Source organism: Boleophthalmus pectinirostris, unplaced genomic scaffold (assembly GCF_026225935.1).
Source record: "Boleophthalmus pectinirostris isolate CB_2022bp ecotype Guang Dong unplaced genomic scaffold, ASM2622593v1 HiC_scaffold_20, whole genome shotgun sequence".
NCBI classification, from domain to species: domain Eukaryota; kingdom Metazoa; phylum Chordata; class Actinopteri; order Gobiiformes; family Gobiidae; genus Boleophthalmus; species Boleophthalmus pectinirostris.
The window spans coordinates 13,685,465-13,706,401 of NW_026571153.1; the positions used below are offsets into that span (position 1 = coordinate 13,685,465).

A 20,937-nucleotide genomic window follows, 5' to 3' on the forward strand; every position below is an offset into this window, starting at 1 on the left:
ATCTACTTAATTCTTGGATTTTACTTGGTTTAGCCCACACATGCTGCAATATGCTAATGCACTGTACAATGAGCATGGATTTAATGCAATTATGTAAATTGGTGGGTGTGTTTGGGCGAAAAGTGCCTCAGATCAGATGAGGTAATATGCAGATTACAGTGAATAGAAACAATGCTGCCGTCATGTTGAGATAAAAATATATATATATAAAAAAAAAAGAGAGAGCCCTATATTAACCAGTCTCAGAGGTTGGTAGTTCAATCCCAACACTGACAGCTAGTATTATTTTTGCAGCACTGGGCAAAACACAAAGTCTGTTACCATAATAACTATGTTGACATATCGTTCAATAAATGATAGATGGAACAATAACTTTTTGGAGGTAAGTATTTATTATGAGTGCTTGTGAGAAAGTTTTTGTTACGTGTTTGTACTATAATAAGATTTAAGCTGTAAAGGGCCAAATAAGTAACTTCTATGACTCAAATATTTCTATAACATAATTCATACACAAATTCTAAGTGCTTTACAGAATAAGAAAGAAATTAAAATCACAATACTAACAATCAAAACATAAATAATCATCATAGAATTAACATTAAAAAAAACAACAAACAAACAAAACAAAAAAAACACATACTCTAACTCTATACTCTAACACAGGGGTAGGCCCGCCATGCCTCTTTGACCGGTTCCCACCACTTGAACTGCCCCTGCGAGACAATCCTCAAATAACATGTCTGCATCTTGCATTTTGTTGATTTTTTCAATTAAAAATTATATTTATATGACGTATTTACATTTGTTGCTGAATTTTCATGACCTGACAAACTCGAGATCAAACAGTGACAGTCAACACACACACAGAGTACTGTAGTGCAGTTAGCACAATAAATGAAATATCTGTGGTATTTCAAATTAAAAGTAAATGTGAAGTACTTACTACTTTTGCAAACCACTACTAAAGATAAACAAATATGTGCCAGGAACTGTGTTGATATAGTACTGTGGATGGTGGTGCCAGGCTAGTAATTTCTACTACACAATGAGGCCTGCTGGTGATCGTTTTTAGTCTGATTCATCAGCCAGTTTCACTTTGTGGAAACCATCTGAACTTGCAGAGTTAGAATTCGTTTGCTCTATGGTATTTAACCGATCGCTGCTATTTGGTCGTGACGTATGTTATGCGCCACTAACAGGGCTAACTGATATATTAAGCTTTTCTTAAATCCTGTAAGAAGAAGGGCAATAACGTCTTTCCCCTTGATAAATTCACCAAACATTCTCTTTGTTCTGGCTTTAAGTTCACGATCTCGGGAATCGTTGCCAACACAGAATGTATGGCTCTTTGCTGATTGGCTGGTGCCCGAACTCGCACTTCCGGGGTTTCTGTGAACTGTCTCGTGTATTCTGATTCCTGACCTAGTCGCTGGAGAGAAAAGAAATTGAGTAAAGGCACTAGGTGGCACCAGCCTGGCTAGGTCATTTTGATCTGAGCCATACAATTCTGTTATACAGCCTACCTGATCCCGGCCCCCCATCACAGTCAGGAGCGATAATGAAAAAGGTCCCAGAGAAAAAGGTTCGGTGACTTTTGCTCTAACAACTAAAGTGTTTCTTTCTGCTATTTATTTATTGCAGCTAAGGTTTTAACAATATTGCAAATTTAGAGTTCAATTTTATAATCCTGTATAAAGGTTATTGTGTCAGTGAAATAAATCTGTTTCAATACTATAGTTATATATCCTCTATTTTCTTCAGCCATACATTGCACTTCAAAAAGCATTAACATTGACACACCTATAAGACACTTCACTCACTATTTGACTGCACTGAATGAGAATAACTGGTGAAGGTCGGAGGTGCAGCATCTGGCTTTTAAAACACATCAACGCCGGAGGAACAAAACGCTCATTTGCCACAATCTAAAAGGTGCCACAGTGACAGGTTAATCTGTGTTTTTCACCTTACCTGTCAGTGGTCATGACGCTATACCTGACTGGTCTATACATTTCCCACAATTCTCAGCACCTAATGCGTTTCAAAACAAAACCTGTGTCAACTTAATTATGAACGCGCCGCTCTAAAATGCACCACGAGAGCTTGTATCCCGGATGTGATGTCGAGGCTAATGCATACGTAATTTGCCTATGCCTACAAGGTTTCCATCATGCAGTACATGCACCGCCATTACGATAATAGAAACAAATGACACCTACTCACTCTGAAGCCTGCTTATTTTTAATACTAGAGATTGAGAGAAGGGTTTATTCATGGCAGATGCAGATATCGATTTTTTTCCCCCCACAAATGTTTTTATTGAGATTTTAAATCAGAAAGAAAAAGAAAAATAGCTCATACATTAAGAATCTCCCCCACCCCCAACACAGTTCACTCAAATGGAATAATTGTTTCTACATGAAGTCAAAATTCTTTACAATGGGCAAAAAGGGCATCCAAATGTCTTTAAAGTCCTCACGTTTTTCCATTAGATATGTGGCTCATGTTCTCCAATGCCAAATTACTAGACATTAATTTAATCCACTGGTTTACTTTAAGGGTCTCCATTTCCTTCAAAATTCAAAAACAAAGGCATGTTTGGCCTGTAATAAACAAAAATTGACAAGTTTCTTTCCAGTTAAATTACCTCTAAAGCTGTTGGGGAAGATGTATACAAACTTTACAATCTAATGGCATTTCAGATTCAATAAAATCTGAAATTACAGCAGAGAACTCTTTCCAAAACAATTGAAGTTCTTCACACTGCTGCACACAATGGAAAAGTGATGAAAAATGATGAAGTTTTACAGGTGTCCAATACAGATTGTTTAGAACTCAGAGCAACTGATGGCTGATAAACTTTTGTCCAGTTGAAAGATGTAATTTCTCCTTTTGCCATGGATTCTACGTGGACGACTGCGGGATTTTACACACATCCTGATAACATCTGTTGATATGTAAGGAAGTAGGGATTTTACTTATCCGTATGTAATTTAAGGCCCCATCCACACTAGTACGCATTCGGGTCGTGTAGTGTTCATCCACACTAATTCGATGGAAAATGGCTCCAGAGACAGAACTATCTGGTGACACCAGGTCCCACGAATTCATCTGAGTATGGATCTGATCTGGCACTGTGTGGATGCCTGAAAACATTGATACGCTGATGTAGGAGCTCTAGTTGCCGTCCTTATTGGACCACATCACTGTAACTTGCACCCTTCTGATGGGTTTGTGACATCAGTCATGTGGCGCTACTGCGGAAAACAGTTTAAACAAACCATAGACAATCGTCTTTAAATCCAGTGTTACATTCAGTAAAAACTGAACCTTGTTGTCAGTCCACGAAAAGACTGTTTTCACACATGACATCTTCCTCGGCTCAAAATCGGCTGCTGCAGATTCAGACATGGTGCTCCACTTTCTTGTTTTTAATGCCCATGTGACGACGTGACGCCGTGATGCCAGCCTAGTCATGTGACCAGTGTTTCAGGCAGCTTCGCATTACTGTGTGAATAGTGAAGGCTTTGATTGCAGACACAGAAATGTCATGTCTGGACGCAAATCGTTTCCGATATGGTGATACAGTGATTTGTTTCAGTGTAAACATAACCTAAATTTACTGTAAACTCACCCACAACTGTAAGAGAGCTGTGTAGACATGTTTTGTACAGGTATCGCTTTGCAGAAATGTTAATATAAAGCTCTGTGTGCATTTTTGTCAGATGGTCAATTAAAACATAATGGCCTGTGCTTATAAAGTTGAGGTCAATATCCTATACACGAAAAAGTGCAAGTATCGGCCTGATCTGTCAACTATCTCCATTTAATACATCAAAAGACATTGTTAGTCACCTCCAAACACTACCTGCCTGTATACAAAACTGTAAAAAAATCTTTGAAATATGAGCGTGAATAAATCATTTGTTTAATTAATTAAGCAAATTAGGCAAATCCGCGGATGCCTTCGCCGATGAAGTCAGAGCCCTGGCACGAGCAGATTAATTAAGTGAATCGGGTGCGGGAACAGGGCTGGTGGAGTTAGCGTGCCCTTGTTTGGGTGGGCACAGCTAATATATCAGAGGCATACCTGACGCAGAGGAACAAGAGGTGTCTGTAAGGTGGCCAGCTCCACACAAGCGGGGGAACTTATTATGAATGATAGGGAGGGGGGATCACGCTGTGTGGGCCCGTCCCTGTAATGCATCTTACGGAGTCTAACCTTTTACCTGAGAGACGTGACGAATGCACACGCCATATGCTGGGTAATGTTAGCCAAGTTTTATACCGTAAATAGAGATGGAATATTGGAATTTAGTGAGCAATACATCCATACTATTGAATTAGTTTAAATTTCTTATATAAATTAGCCTGGTCTTGTCTCCACGTAGATAGACATGTTTAATGCCATGAATGATTTCTCAAACAAGCCTGAATCAGTTAAAATTCCAACACAGCTAATAAAGAAAAGCATTATAACATGGCTATAACATGGACATCTCTATGTTTAATGCCATACTGTAGAATTTTAAAAGGTGCACTGTGTAACGTTTTGGTTGGAGGTCTGTCACCTGCTTGTTTCTATGGATATGTCATTGCTCTACCTTGAATGTTAAACCATATGACATTAAAATATATCTATACCTTATTTATTCAATTAAATTCAAAAATATCTTGAAAAAATTCCATTCAGACTGTCAGCAGTAAGGCTGTGCAATTAATTGAATTTTGATTGCGATTTGTGCGTCAAACAATCTCCAAACTCATAATTGAGTTTATTTTGAAAGTTTATTTTGGGATATTTGTATATAAATATGTATATTTATTTTATTTTTTAAATATTGACAGTGTAGAATAGCTGGATATATAGTTTATTTTGGATACATTTGTTTTTCTTTATCCTATTTCATGTATTTTATTAATTGTATGTTCACAAAACTGCTTTAAGGTACATACACATACATTGTAGCCTATATTTATTTTCAGTCTAAATTATTAATAACAAAGTTTTTTTGTTTTTTTTTTTTTTGAGAGAGAGAGAGAGAGAGAGAGAGAAATGCTGAATAAATGCATTGTGTAACAAAAAAAAAATAAATTGTTTGAATAATTGTGATGTCAATATTAACCAAAATAATCGTGATAATGATTTTTTCCATAGCACTAGTCAGTGGGATTGCCTTTCCACAGATCTGACTTGTAAATTGGTCTGGTTTGGTCTCCATGAAGATAGAAAGATTTAATACTACACTGTGAAACATTGCAGAGACAAGCAGGTGACAAATCCTCCATCAGAAACATTAAAGAGTGCATTTTTAGTACAAAAGATATGATAGTTTTTTGTTTTCAGTGGTCATAATGTTTTGCTCGATTCTTTGCAGCTCACATTGAAAATCCCCATATTCTTATTCATTCATGGTTGCAGTGTTTTGAGCATTGCCATTTCCCAGTTTTTTGCTGTTACCCAAACAATGATACAGATGCGCTCTAGTTGACTTATTTTCCAGCCCAGTGACAGCATCTGGGATGGAACCTTTTTTCTAATCTCGTCTGACTCGGCTTTACTTACAAACAAAAAAGGAAGCCAGCCAGAGCACAGACAAGATCCAACAAACCTCACACAAGCACTTTTTTTTTCTCCTTAATTAAACTTCTCGAAGCATTTATCAAGATCTCTACTCACCTGTCACATTATTAGGGACACGTATTTGCCATTAATTGTAAATAAAAAACAATGCAATAACACCAAATCAAATACATATAGTGACATAGGGAAGTAGCACTGCTGGTTTTCAACAAGTTAATGAGTAGTTTACCAAATACTAGTCAAAGATGTAACGTTATATTGGAATAAGTGTTCCCATTGGTTAATTTGGGTTGTTTTCCTCTATACACTACATTTGCTCATGATTTCGATACTAAGGAATAGACAAGAGAGACAAAAAATAACAATATTTGAGTGCTGCACTGGATCAAAAACTTACGCAGACTAGATAGAATGTCAGCATTAAATCATAATTATTTCTTGTATATTACTAAGTGGTGGTTTATATGTGTAATATTACAGTCGTCCAAGTAGGTTCCATAGTGGTTCATGGACGTATAATAGTCCATGTAGTCTTATACTTGTTCTGATACAGCTCAAGGTCATTCTAAACCTATTCAGGAAAGGTTCATTTCTGTCCCATGAATGTGACTTTTTTAAGTACTGATACTTGTTCAAATGAATATCTAGTTTCTAGGGGTGTAACGGTACATGTATTTGTGCTGAAATGTTTCGGTACAGGACGTTCGGTCCAGTGCACAAATGAGTTTGAGCAATTTGTGTGTGTGTTTACATTTAACCACTACATGTGCAGCTACACGGAAGGCTCAGCTCTTTAATATTCACGAAGGAACTCGTCCACAATTGGGGTGGCAGTGTTTCCTGCAACACTTTATAGTTACAGCGGCGGCCCACCTTGTCTACGTCCCTCTGAACCACATGAATCCTCGCAGAACTACGGTCGGTGTGCGCCTTTCTTCACTTTTGCCTTTCGTTGGCACAAGTAAATGATTTTGTATTTTGTTTCCATACTGTACGGAAAATGAACCGAACCGTGACCTCAAAACTGAGGTACGTACCAAACCATGAATTTTGTGTAGTTACACCACTACTAGTTTCTATACTATTTTAAGTATACATTCACATCTAATTTTCAATACTTCTGACAACCATCAAACATACTGGAAATTGCTGTATTTAAAACAAAAGAGTTGGGTTTAAGTTTACTTGATTTGCTCAAGTATAAAAGGTTATAAAAGGTTATGAAATGTTTCTGAACAAATAATTACATGTATTGTGCAATAAGTTCAACCCAGTATATACTCGTATGACTCCAAGTGTGATTTGTCTTTAAAGATCGCAAGCACGTACAGAACCGTGGACAGAAACATGTAATAGTGAAGAAAATATTCTGAGCAGGGAGATCCAAACTTTTCTCACCGAGGTCCACATATTAAAACATATTCAACGCGAAGGGCCTGACCGGTGATCAATACAAGTTATTCAGATGAATGCGTTCTACATTAACTTTGACAGGGCTATTATATCTTTAATAAGACTGGGAACATTTATTTTAGGATTGTATCTCAATGCAGTGTTGTTGTAGAGATAGAAATACTTCAACTGGCAAGGAAAAGTAGTTTGTATTATCATTTGGGCCTGAGGGTCAACAGAAAATGGTTTGAATAAACTGACTTATCTCAAATTCACAGCAATATAGGATTACTCAAACATGCATTAATAATAAGGAAAAACATGATAACATATTTAAATGATTATAAAATCAATTGTACCTGATTTTTTTCCCAAAGTATTTGTGCAAAATTGGTTTTGAGCCAGTACAGATGTATTGCATAAGCAGCTCTTGAGGTATGTCCACTGCATGTTGTCTGCATTTTATTATAAAGCATCTTATTATCAGATAATCAGGAGGTACACATTAGCATGATACTTATTATTAGCTTTACAGTGACAGCAAAACTCTGCACTGGTGAATAATTAGGATGCTCTGAATGCATTAGGTCATTGAGAAAGAACTTTAGAAAGAACTAGTGCAGTTTTTTGTGTGTGTGCTTTTAAAAACTAGACCAAATCTGTTGCTGCACCTTAAAAGAAATAAAAAGTTTCCCCTTATACAGCAACCACAATGTGCAAAAGTGTCATGTTCATCCTTGCCAACAATGAAAACCCTGTGAAATCTTTACATCTGTGCATGTTTATATATTGTCCCATTACATGCTGGAATCACCATCTTGTGTATAATCCGTGCCCGTGCCTGTATACAGACTGAGGGGACTATAGATTACCATGCTGAAGTAGGCCAGCACTCCCAGGAGGACCCTCTCTCTCCTCTTTCACAATGACACTGTGAATACTCCCACTCCACATTAAAGCCAGGCAGCTGCCGTACATTTCACTGCAACATCTGGTCCTGACGGCTTATAGCACCAAGCACAGACCCAGTGTCAAACTACAGCTTTTTTCTTTAAGGGAACTGCCAAATTGTTTACATAGTATGTCAACATTTGTGTGGGAGTGTGCAGGAGAGGGGGGCTTCTCAAGACTTATCCAAATGTTTGTTGTTGGAGGTAGTCAAGCAGGAAGTGTTGAATGATCAATTAGACGGGGTTTACTTGTGTCATTGAGTACACTTGAAAAATCGGTGGTCACTATTTTACAGTACTGGGATCCTGACTGTCTTCAAAATTAGAAAAAGTACAACAGATCTCATATACTGACCATTAGACTATGAAGACTATTTGATGTTTATCTAATCACCAGTGTACACAAATGCTTTATTTAACCGAAATATCGTGATATTGTATCGTCAAAGTTCTCACAATAATATAGTGGACCATCACAATATATCGAAATACAAGTCTCTTTGCATAAATTTAAAGTTATGGTGCAGCAACAGCTAAAAAACAGACAGAGGGAACTACAAAGACCATGAACCTTTGCTCCATTTCAGTGCAGACTACAAGAAGAAATAACAGTTCTAAGCACTTTGAAGTCTTAGTTCTTTTGTCAAGGCATTTTAAGAGGAAAAAGTAGCATATTAACAGTTTTGTTAGTCTCCACAAAATATCACAATAAATATTGTACCGTTAGATGTGTATCGTGAAAATATCGTACTGAGAGATTTGGATATTGTTACATCCCTAATCGTGAGACTCCCCAACATATCATGAGCTCTCCCACGATATTGCAATAAATATCGTACCGTGAAATTCATACTGTGATGATATCGTATTGTGAGACTTGGATATTGTTACATCCCTATTTATTATTTTTGCTAAATTATTCTTGTTTTGTGTAACTACAGATTCCCTTAAAGGTGCACTGCAAAACTTTTCAGGTAAGGAGTCTATCACCTGCTCGTCTCTACGGAAATATTAATGCTTTGTTTGGAATTTACCACAGTATGTCATGTACTCTTCTATCTTACATTAATTTAAAGGAGCCTTTTTACGCTGTTTTGTGATCTGTTATAATGTTGTTTCCTCCTTTTGAGCTTTAGAGATGTAGACAGACTAATAATAAAGAACTACTCAAAAATATGTAAATGAAACAACAACTCTGAGAGGTCAGTTTTCCCTAAAGAAGCACCTTTACTTACTGTTCATTGCAAAAACACCTTGAAAACATGACTGTGGCTTCACCTAGCCACAGATCTGTTCAGTAATTTGTCTTGGTGGTGCCATTTGTGTGTCTCAGTAAATATACAGAAATTGTATTATTCAAAGCAATCCCCAAAGAGACAAGCAGGTGGCAGAAAGTGCACCTTTATATAGTAACTTATTTGACTTACAGTTAATACAATAGAGCATAAAACATGGTTGGATTGTTAATGTTTAATGAAAGCTGTTTATACGTTAACTACAGCCTAGGGGCCAAAACCACCAAGCTGTTTTTCAGACTGATGTCACTCTCTGTGATCAATGAGTGATTGATTATCCCTGCATGACTTACAAAGCTAAATGATTAGAAAAACTCCAGGTGTTTTTACATGCGTCGCCTCATTAACCACAAACCACACATTCCTCCCTCTCCAAATGTATTTTTCGTACAGTGACCGATCTATTTTCCACTACTTTACCATACGACGTGGATGTAAGCGGATGCAATGATGGCATTACAGACAGGAAAGCACCCTCATCAGTCTAAACATTATGCAGAAAAATGGAGTTTGCTAATGTGAATCCATGACGATGGTGGTAAATGAGTTAAAACTGCCAAAGACAACCTTTTGGCTTTAAATAAACCGACTTGGTGTTCCCGTGCACGTCGCCAACACATTTTTCAGTCTAAAGCGTCTATATGTGGTTTTATCAATCCCGCCCGGTGACACTTTGTAATTGGCCGAGACTGTGTTTGTCCAGCCAATGGGATATCAATATGCTGCGGCGTCAATCTCGGACACGCCGTCTTCTTCCAAAAGCTTTTGTGGACAATAGATTTTCATTTAGGAGCAGACTTTATTTAACCTATGTAATCACAAGCCAAAAATCCCAAAAGTGTGCTGTGTAAATATAGACAGCAATAAAGAGATATGCTTCATGACTGACAGAGCACTTCAGCTTCAATTCTCATCAAGGGCGAGGTCAAAGGTTAAAATAATGACTTCCAATAATACCCAATTGACCCTTTCAGTGTCTGTAAACAATAACGCTGAGTTTGACAGACAGAATATGGAGCCTAAAGAGAAATTGGCAGCAGCAGCTAAATGTAGATGTTGCCATGGCAGAAAATTGTCTTTACGTGACCCCAGAGCTTCACGATGAACCGTATACAGCGGTCGCAATCTAAAACTAATTAGATTTCTCCATCAGCCCAAAACATGCTACACAGGTCTCCAGGAAGAATAGCTGACAGCTAATGGAGGTCAATTAAATTAAATTAAATACAATCAACCACTTAAAATACTGTCCCACTTTAACTATATGCATGTTTTAATAGTATTTTTAATTTGTTTATGTTATTGTAAGGTGACCTTGAGTGTTCAGAAAGGCACCTAATAAATCAAATTTATATTATTTATTTAAAATTACCATTATTTATGTATGTATTTATTTATGTATGCATTTATTATTGTTATCATTATTATCGTTATAGTTATTATTGTTATTGTTATCATTAGTAGCATTAGTAGTAGTATTAGTAGTATTAGTATTAGTATTAGTATTAGTAGTATTAGTATTAAAAATAATATTATAAATTGACTTATGCACTGTTTTTACCCAAAAAAATAGAATACAAGTATATGTTTTTTGTTTCTATTTTTGCATTTTTTCCTTGCTTTCATCTCAAATCACAAACCTGAAAATGTTCCAAAGTATGGTTTTAAGTTTTTTTATGATTTTAACTTAAATGTATTTATTTTCTTTATTTCAATAATGCATTGTTTTCATAGTTAAAGCCACAGTATCTAACATTTTAGCCAAAAAATAAGAATTTATTTGTTTATGTATGTATATATTTTCTTTATTTCAATCTTTTTCCCAGTTTCTTCATTCTCACAATGTTCATCTTGATTTTATAGCCTCTTTAAAAGTTAGAAGACAGCATTGTACTTCCCTGTTGAGCTGTAAGGCGAGACAAACCATACTCGAGTGTGCTTTCTTAACGGTGCTATTGTGAACCTTGCCATCTGTACTTTGCGTTGATATTACAGCACACAAACAATTCAATTAGCTTCAGAACTCCCATTAATGATTTTAGCCATATCAAATTAACATTTTTATGGGCCATTGTGCCACTCCCAACACTCCTTGCATCTAAACCCCTGTTAATTGTGACCAGCTAAGACCATACAAACCACACACCCACTACAACGCTGCCTTGTTTTTAATCTGAATTTAAATGGCTTCATTACTTCGCCACTCCACATTCCACCGGAAACACAGCTAGTTACTGTGATGTGAGCGACAAAGGTCTCAGCAAATTAATCTTAAGATCTTAATGTGTGAAACAACAGACCATAAAAAAAGTCCTATGTGTAATAATGCTATTGAGAAAAACACATGACAACACAGAAACAGTGTTAATGATTCTTTGGGAAGATTTTCCAGAAGGGAAAGAGGGACTGAACTAAAAATAGACGGAAAATGAGAGAAAAAGGAAGTCAGAAGTTTTGGGGGGAGTTCAGAGAATAAAAAGCTGCTAATTAGTGAGAAGACAGACAGTAAGAACAAGACAGACACCATCCTGCTTTTCATCACAGTTGATCTGACAGAATCTGACACTTATATAGGATGGAAGAGGAGTTATGAATCAAAACCAGCTTGTTGAAATTGCAAAGTTCGGCATTGTGGCTACAAAAGCAGGTGGAAAATGCGGAGATTAGTAGTTGTGCTTGTGCTAATTAGCAAAAAACATATGTGTAAAGAATAGAAAATTTGGAAAGAATAAGGAATTTTGGATTATGCAGATTTTGCGATGCTGCTACTGGAACTTCAGTGCTATTTAGAAAGTATTTTGAGCTTAATATCAAATTATTAACGAAGGACAATATGAGTTTAGGACACAAAGGACCACCTCAATGGTAGTAATCAATGCAATAGAGGGAATCACAAATGCACTAGATGACAATACATATGCTGCTGGTATTTTTATTGACCTTAAGAAAGCCTTTGATACTATCAATCACTCAATATTACTACATAAACTCGAACAATATGGTATTAGGGGGGTAGCTTGGAACTGGTTGAAAAGTGATCTTACAGAAAGGGTGCAATATGTTCAAATGAGAAACCTTGACATTGCTTGTGGCGTCCCCCAAAGGTCTGTTTTGGGACCAAAACTGTTCAATATATACATAAATTATATATTTATCTCAATCCCTAAAATTTATACTCTTTGCAGATGACACCAACATATTTTATAGTAGTCACAATTATAATGAACTCATAAGTACTCTAAATGAGGAGCTAAACAAAATTAAAAAGTGGATGGATATGAATAAATTGTCATTAAACTTGAGTAAAACCAACAAATTATGACTGAAGGTGTCCAAATAGAAAATGTAACTGAAAATAAATTCCTGGGAGTTATAACAGATAGTAAATTATCATGGAAAACCCACATTAGACATATAAAAACCAAAAATTCCAAAAGTCTCGTTATAGTAAACAAAAATATTACCTTGATCAAAATGCCCTTCGTACACTTTACTGAAAAAATTATCTACATAGAGTTTCATTTATTTATTGTTGGTATTTTGTTTTCTGGGTCAACATCAGCCAAGTTAAACTGCACTAGTAATATTCCGTGTAGAAACTAGCATATTAATATTTGCAATATCTGTATAAAGTTGCAGGTATTCTTTAGGAAACCATATAATATCTGAAATTGTGACATCTCATTTTGTAATGCAGGAGTCTCCAACCTGTAGTTCTCCACCTCTTTCCAAGTAGCTCTCCAAGGGATTTCTAAATTATACATATGCTCCTGAATAATAAAAATGTTGTTAATCAGATTCCTATAACCATTGTATCATTATACTGTAATACTTAGCTGCATAATTTCTTGCAACCTTTAAAACTGGTAGCTCTCTTGCATTTCTGTTTTTGTAAAGGTAACTCACCACAAGAAAAAGAACAGTGTAATGGTGTAATGTGTATCTTACTGAGTGAATGATTATACTGAGCTAAGTTAAGTATAAGAATGTAATTGTAATGTAATGTGTGTGTATGTTATTCTTGTGTCCACTTGCTTTCTTTTGTAAGTTTAAACAGGGACTAAACAGCTCAACTCAATCACACAATCACATTTTAAATAGAGCTGTTAAACTGGGCAGTACATGGAGGACTAAAGAAAAGTGAGAAGAGGGAGGAGTCTGGGCCTATAAGGAACAGGGTGATTAGTCTATCCCAATTTTTCCTAACTTTTTTTCTGGGGACCCATATTTTAAAAGTCACAATCTTCGCAACCCAAGTCAACAGATCTCTAAAAAATCTCTTCAAACCACTTGAGGGTTGCAACGCAGTCTTTGGGAAACAATGTTCTGCACTAGACATGTCAAACTCAGGCCCGGGGGCCAAATTTGGCACGCGATACAATTATATTTTGCCCACAAGATCATGTCAAATGGGTATTAGAGCTGGCCCGCCGGCTACAGATAGGCTACAAAGACATTATTTAAAATTTTGTTATTATTTCATATTTTGCCTGTTCTGGATTGAATGTTTATGCAAAACTATTATTAAACATTTGTTTTAATAAGAAAAGGTTTAATATTACATATCTCAAAATAAGTGAAAACATGCAGATGTCGTTGAAATTTTTCAGCAAATATTTAGTTTGGCCTATAACTTAGTCCCAGGTTTTAATTTGTGAATAAATTTGTGAATTTGAGTTTGACACCCCTGGTCTACACCATATACACTGTTTAATAAAAAAGTAACAAAAAGGTAGTTCTCCTTTAATGAGTTTGTACATGCTCCCTGATAAATAAAGAATATACTACTAAATAACTTAAAGATGAACTGCGTAACATTTCTAGTAGAGGGTGCACCACCTGCTTATCTCCATGAAAATGTTATTGCTTTGTCTAGAATGCTCCACAGGTCTATCACAAAGGAGATAAGCAGGTTACAGCATGACACTACTTTACAAATCAGGTCTGTGGAGAGCTGCCCCTATTCACAGAAGGAATTATTTTATTTTTGCGCAATAGAAACACCCGTAATGATGTGTGCTAGATGTGTATGTTTAATGTCATGCCATGGGACATTCCAGGCAAAGCAATAACATCTCCATGGAGACAAAAAAGTAGCAGAAGCTCCACCAGAAAATTTGCGCAGTGCACCTTTCATAAACTAAATACCAACTTATATATAAAATGGTAAGATTGTTTTGTAAATTGCTTATAGGTCTAATAACATCCTGAAAAGATTAAACCAAAAGTGTATGCATGGTACCTCAACTGTAATTTGCTGGTACTAAATAGAAAATATATTGCTGTTTGTGCAACTGAAACAACAGACAGTGAATGGCAGACTCACCCAGAGCGGCCGGAGCGAAGAGGCTGGCGAAGACTAGCAGCCGTGCGGTCCACATGGCCTCCTCCTCTTACCGCCCGCTGCCCGACGTCCCAGTAGAGTTCAGTCCGCGAGTCCTTTTGTTTGGCAAACGCCTGTGATTCCAACGATTCCCTCCTTCCTCTGGCAATGCTCACTTATCCCACCAGACCGCCAAAACCAATGCCAGATGCTGCCTCAAATCTGCAATGACACAAAATAAAAACAACATTTTAAAAGATAATTCCGGTGTTAGGGTTCACAATGAATCATGCTTTTTATGAGAACAATAGTGCATATTTTCCAGTAAGAACAACACGACAGATGGCGGCGCGGTGGCTTTATTATCAGTCCTTATGGCTTTGTGGGCCGCACGTTGCCGTCAAGTGACACTAAGCAAGTTGCTCAATCTCCAGTCATCCACGGGCTCATACTGGGTGTGATCAGGCGCACCGTTGAGTGTATTTTGGGATCTTCTGTTGTTGTTTTGCTCATCCAAGTGTTAACTCCCCCACCTAAGACACAAATCACCCCCACAGAGCCGTGAGAAGCAAGTGCAAGAAGCTATAGCTGTGAATGCATTAAAATCAACGCGCCTAAAAACCCTGGTCGGTTTTTTAACAGACAGTAATTGACATATGAATCACAGCGGTCTTCCTCTTCCTACAGGCACAAGCCACAACGTCACAGTTTGAGATTTAGCACCTGCAAAACTATGTGCAAACCCCCCTCCTCCCCCCCAAAAAATCCACACAATTAAAATGTCTAATCAGAAATCAGGCAAGAATGACATCACCGCAGAGATAAAGCAAGTTAGAATCTGACTAAAATAAACTGTAAATGATTGCATGAGGGAGAGCAGAATTTCAAAATGTGTTAGTCATTTACAAAATAGTGTGCAAGGTAGGGCTGGGTTTATAATTAGTTTTCTTCAAAGTATTTTTTTTTTTTTAGTAGAATTTATTGACATTGTACTTGTCTGTGCAATCCCTCAGAGGTGTTGCTCAAGTACTTAAAAAAAAAGTTTTAAAAATGTACTGAGCCCTAGTGAAAGGCACTCAACTCAAGCCACAAAGGGCCAATAAAGCAACAACCATTTGACTTTTTTTTCTTTTCTTTGTGGGACTTTTTATTATCCCTGTAGGGAAATTCTCCTCTGCATTTCACCCATCCTTTCAGGAGCAGTGGGAAGCACATGGGGCACCCGGGGACCCATCTCCGTGATCTTGTTGCTGTCTGGACCAGGACTACCTTAGCTGGAGGATTTAACCTATGGTGCATGTTTTGGGTTGATGAGGAAAACTGGAATGCCTGGAGGAAACCCACCCAGACACGGAAAGAACATGCAAACTCCATACAGAAAAGACCGACGTGACCCAGGGATCGAACCCAGAACATTCTTGCTGTGTGTTGACCCTATTGTAATATAGGATCAACAAACAAACAGAAATAGAACTGTGTGTTTCCTACATTCAGGAATCCAACATCCGTCCAGGAACATTATAGTTTGAGTTTAAAGGGCCCATTTATGAAAAGAATATTTTTTTCTGATCTATAATCTATCTATGTTTCCTCATCACAGACATACCTGTAGCTGTTTTGGTTCATTTGCACACATTTAAAACATAAGTTCTTTTCTCAAAACACTCTTTCCTACCTTCGTGTCATGTGGAAATACAGGACGTGCTCCAGTGTATTTTTAAACTCTAAGCACCTTCACTAGAATGATTTGGCTAATTTCAGACGTGTTATTGCCAATCTGAACTAAACAAAACATAAACAAAAGCTGTCAACTTGAAAACTACCGCTTCATGACATCACAAGGTGGATCAAAGCATTTTGAGCTTTAAAGAGGATTTAAACAGCCCAAAAATAAAAGGGTTACACAAACATGTGTGAAAGAAACAAAACACAACTCCAGATATGTTTTTGATGAGGTAACAACATTATAACATGGTTTAAAAATCACAAGAATCAATTTTACAAAAGGATCTTTAATCTCAAACTATTTTGGAAAACCATACATATTTTAGACAATTAAAGAGTGCAACCAGAATGAGTTAATGCAAGACATCAACACTTACACTGTGCCCTGAAATTAATGGCTAACCCCGATACCAATGAGATTTATGTGGTGTTAACATTGGCTGTCATTAGCTCTAAGCATGTGTGAAAAAAAAATGTCAAGAAAAAAATATATAGCGTATAAAATATTACAGCCCCTTGTCCTATGATAAGTAGGAAGCGTGTACAATATATTCTGATGAGATTATCCCTATTAAACCCCATATCATAATATTAAGGTTAAATCAGCTTTAACGATTGCGCTCTCTATATAATCTACTATCAGTCATGATCCACTGCACACAACACTGCAGTGCGCCACACGTTCGCCACGTTAGCCAAGCTGCACTGCCTTTAATGCGGCCTTGGTTTATTGCACTGTGGGACGGCTGGGTTACAAAAGGTCAAATGCGGCGCGGGCAAAGCTGGTGGGAATTTGAAGTTGCCAACCAAATCAATATTACAACGCAAAGATGGCTGCAGATTTGATACAGACCTTTGCCATAGTGTCTAGTGGTGTCATACAGGGCTCATGATGCAATTTGAGATATGTGATTTTAGCAGGAGTGGAGTGTACAGGAAAAATACACTTATGTAAGGTAATGTCAATTATGAACCAAAGAAGAAATGGGGGTAAGATTGGGTATTTTACTTCTATGAGGTATTAACTGCTAACACAGAATTTATTTAGATCACCATGTTACCTTTTGTTGTTTTGGGAAAGCTATATTTGCAGAGCACAATGTATTCAAATTTTAATAAGTTTCACTTTTATTTTTGATGCTCTGAGTCTCCTTTTCACTCCCCCTTCAGAGCGCTATCGTAAAACAATCAGTGTGCTTCCCACTAATTAAACGACAGCTCATTGTTCGAGGTTTTTACAAGTTGCAGTTTTGTATCATGCATTTGGACTGAGCATTGCACAGAATCTTAAGGAGAGTTCGAATAGGGCCTGGGGAGAGATCACTAAATTACTGAAACATTCATGGATGAAATCTAAAACCTCTTCAGGCATGTTTTTGATGAGGGAACAACAATATAACTAGACAGGCTATCACCACCTAGATAGACGGTTTACAAGAACCCCGGAAAATGCAAGTTCGGGCACCAGCCAATCAGCGAAGAGTCATACATTCTGTGTTGGCAACGATTCCCGAGATCGAGGATTTAAAGCCGGAACAAAGACAATGTTTGGCAAATTTTATCAAGGGAAAGGATGTTATTGCCCTTCTTCCTACGGGATTTAAGAAAAGCTTAATATACCAGTTAGCCCTGTTAGTGGTGCATTACATACGTCATGACCAATAGGTTAAATAAAAAAAAGTTCCCTCCTACTGTCGAGTGAACGAATCTTATTCCAACGATGTCAGACGGTTTCTACGAAGTGAAACTGGCTGATGAATCAGGCTACGATATAACATGGTAGAAAGCAAAATAAATAAATAAATAAAAGGTAGATACCCCAGAACTCCAAAAATATACACTTGTCTTAGCTGATTCTCTAATATAATTCAATAATAATTCAAACAGAAAATACATGGTTTTACTAGGGCAATTTTCCATTATTTTCCATTTCATAATTTGCATCTTATAAATTTCACCTCATTAAAGAAATGCATATGGAAGTCCCTGGTTCTGTTTTTGCTTTATTTGCGTCTAGGGCCTGATTATGAGTTGAATTCTGTGTTTGAGGTGCTATTGCTGCCTTCACTTCTTTAATACATGCAGCACGTCAGTAGCTTGAAGACATTAGACTGTGATGGGAACGACTATATTTGATCAAAGCAATATCCTTGTGAGTAAACTGTTCTTTTAATAAAATGCCTTGACAGCCCTGGCAGCACTAAATAAAATATGACTTCAAACCTGATACAGTGGCTCTATTGGTTATTATTTACAGGAAAAGAATGCTTTATTTCAGGAAGAATTTTCAAATTAGTTGCGGCAGGTCAAGAAACAAGATTTAATACTTGTTACCAACGCAATTTTATCACCGTTTCTGTATATTTTTAGCTTTTCTCTTGTACCAGTGATTTGCATACTGGCTTAGAACAGCGTTTTAAACCAGATGCCCAACCTAATTATCTTCAATTACATTTAGTTTTGGACTGTTTGGCTGGGGTCAGTATCTTGGGCACCATTGCAAGATTGGAATATTATCTTAGCAAGGGTCGATCACTCCCATAAGACGGAGTAGTTATTAATTCCAAAACGCAATGATTCAAGTAGAAGTACAAAGAAGATTAAACATTACTCAAGAGGAAAAAAAATATAATTTGGAAAACCTGCCTGGACAATTTAAATCATTTAAAAGGTCCTATTTTAAGCAAAAGTCACTCATGTGGGCTTGTTATATCGTTCATCATAAAATATACTCAGAGTAGTGTTTTGTTTCATTCACACGTGTTTAAGAAACCATTTATTATTGTATTTGTCTACATCTGCAAAGCTCAAAATGCTCTGTTACAAAATGTGATGCCATGAAGCAGTAGTTTAAGTTAACAGCTCCTTTTACATTTAGTTCAGTGGCGATATGCAATTCCACGGCTGAAATTATCCAAATGATTCTAGTGAAGCTGTATGGAGTTTAAAGACTCAGTACACAAGGTGGAACAGAGTGTTTTCTGTTTGAGAGAAGAACACAGCCTAAATTTGCAGGATTTGTGAGTTAAACGTGTGAATAAAACAAAACAACTCCAGGTATGTTTGTGGTGAGGAATCAACATTACAACATAGTCCAGTGAGGTTCATTTGGTCTTCCGATAATTTATGTTATCAGGTTCATTTTTCAGACCAAGAGTTTCGAATGCTCACTAGCGGTCTTCCTCAGAGTGGTCACGTGATGTTGCTTTGACGTGTCCGGTCAGCTGATTTAAACAGGTTTTGGCGCTGTCTTCCTACCGGTGGAGGAATGACAACAGCACCATCTGCAGTCCAACTTCCTCAGGACAGTATCCCAGGTGTGTGAGAGTAAAAAAGCCCCCTCGTCCCGGTTTATAGTCCCGTGGGCATGTTTCTGTATTTGCGTATTATAACAGAGATCAGAAAATGCAATATAGGCCCTTCAGTATTGTCCACATGCAGCAAGATTTTTCTCCCTTGTGGACTTTTTCACTAGCCTGATTTCACTTCTTGGAAACCGTCTGACCTCACAACACTTCTTTAAAATTTAACCAGTTGCTGCTATTTAGTCATGACATATGTAATGCACCACTAACGGGGCTAACTGGTATATTAAGCTTTTCCCAAATCCTGTAGGAAGAAGGGCAGTAATGTCTTTCCCCTTGATAAAATTCACCAAACATTCTCTTTGTTCCGGCTTTAAATCCTCGATCTCAGGAATCGTTGCCAACACAGAATGTATGGTTCTTCGCTGACTGTCTCGTGCCCGGACTCGTACTTCGGGGTGTTTGTGAACCGTCTAGTGTATTCTGACTCCTGACCTAGTCACTGAGGAGAAATGAAATTGAGCGAAGGCACTAGGTGGCTATTTACAGTGGAGTAACCAAAACATTTACTTAAGAGTACTGTTACACTGAATTACAAATAACAAAAACTACTCTAAGAAGTGCAATAAAAGTAAATGTAACAGAATACTACCCACCTCTGCATAAACAGATAGCAAAAACCAGAGACAAACAAACCATGTATGTGTTTCTATGTGTAAAAAATTAAAACAATCACAAATTCACACATTAAGGAGATAAAAGCAGTAATGGTTGCAGTGCAGGTGTTGCTTTGAAATTACAAAAGGCTTCCCCCTATCATAGTTGTTAATTTGCTTAGGTACAAAATGCCACTAGCAATTTAAATGAGCGCACTATAAGAATACATATTTATGAGCAAACTGTTGGAAAAAGCTGGAGCTAGTTCAGTGAAAAGAGATAGAGCGGCGCAGTCGGGCCGTGCCAACATGTCTTGTATTCCAGAAGGAGTGGTATGATACATTATGGTGCTGACGTTTCAAGGGTACCTCTCTTTAGATGGGGATTTGGGATAACTCCCTCAGATAAACTGGCCAACATTTGGAGACAGCCGCTGCATCAAAAAGACCATTTCTTCATTACAACCTCACACTAAAATCTTTACAACTTCCAATGTTAGATTTGTTTTTCTTCCCGTCAGTGCAGAGTGGGCACAGATCAAACCTGGCAGGCGTAATTAATTGACTTTTCTTTTGCTTTTCAGTGTAAGAAGAGAAGTGAGAGTGAGAGAAATAACAGGAGGCAAATCTAAAGTCCCTTCATGATCAATATTTAAAGGTGCACTATGTAACTTTTCTGCTTTAGGGTAAAAAAAAAAAAAAAAAAG

General features: G+C 37.1%; 1 protein-coding gene across 1 annotated transcript in view; it reads right to left on the bottom strand.

Moving 5' to 3' along the window:
- Window positions 1-20,937, bottom strand: part of LOC110159331 (adhesion G protein-coupled receptor L3-like) — a 400,279-nt gene that overhangs the window by 273,506 nt on the left and 105,836 nt on the right. Inside the window, exon 3 of the mRNA XM_055156115.1 lies at window positions 14,548-14,766. Coding sequence (XP_055012090.1) covers window positions 14,548-14,602 — 55 coding nt within the window. The 5' untranslated portion in view covers window positions 14,603-14,766. The remainder of the gene's footprint in view (window positions 1-14,547; window positions 14,767-20,937) is intronic.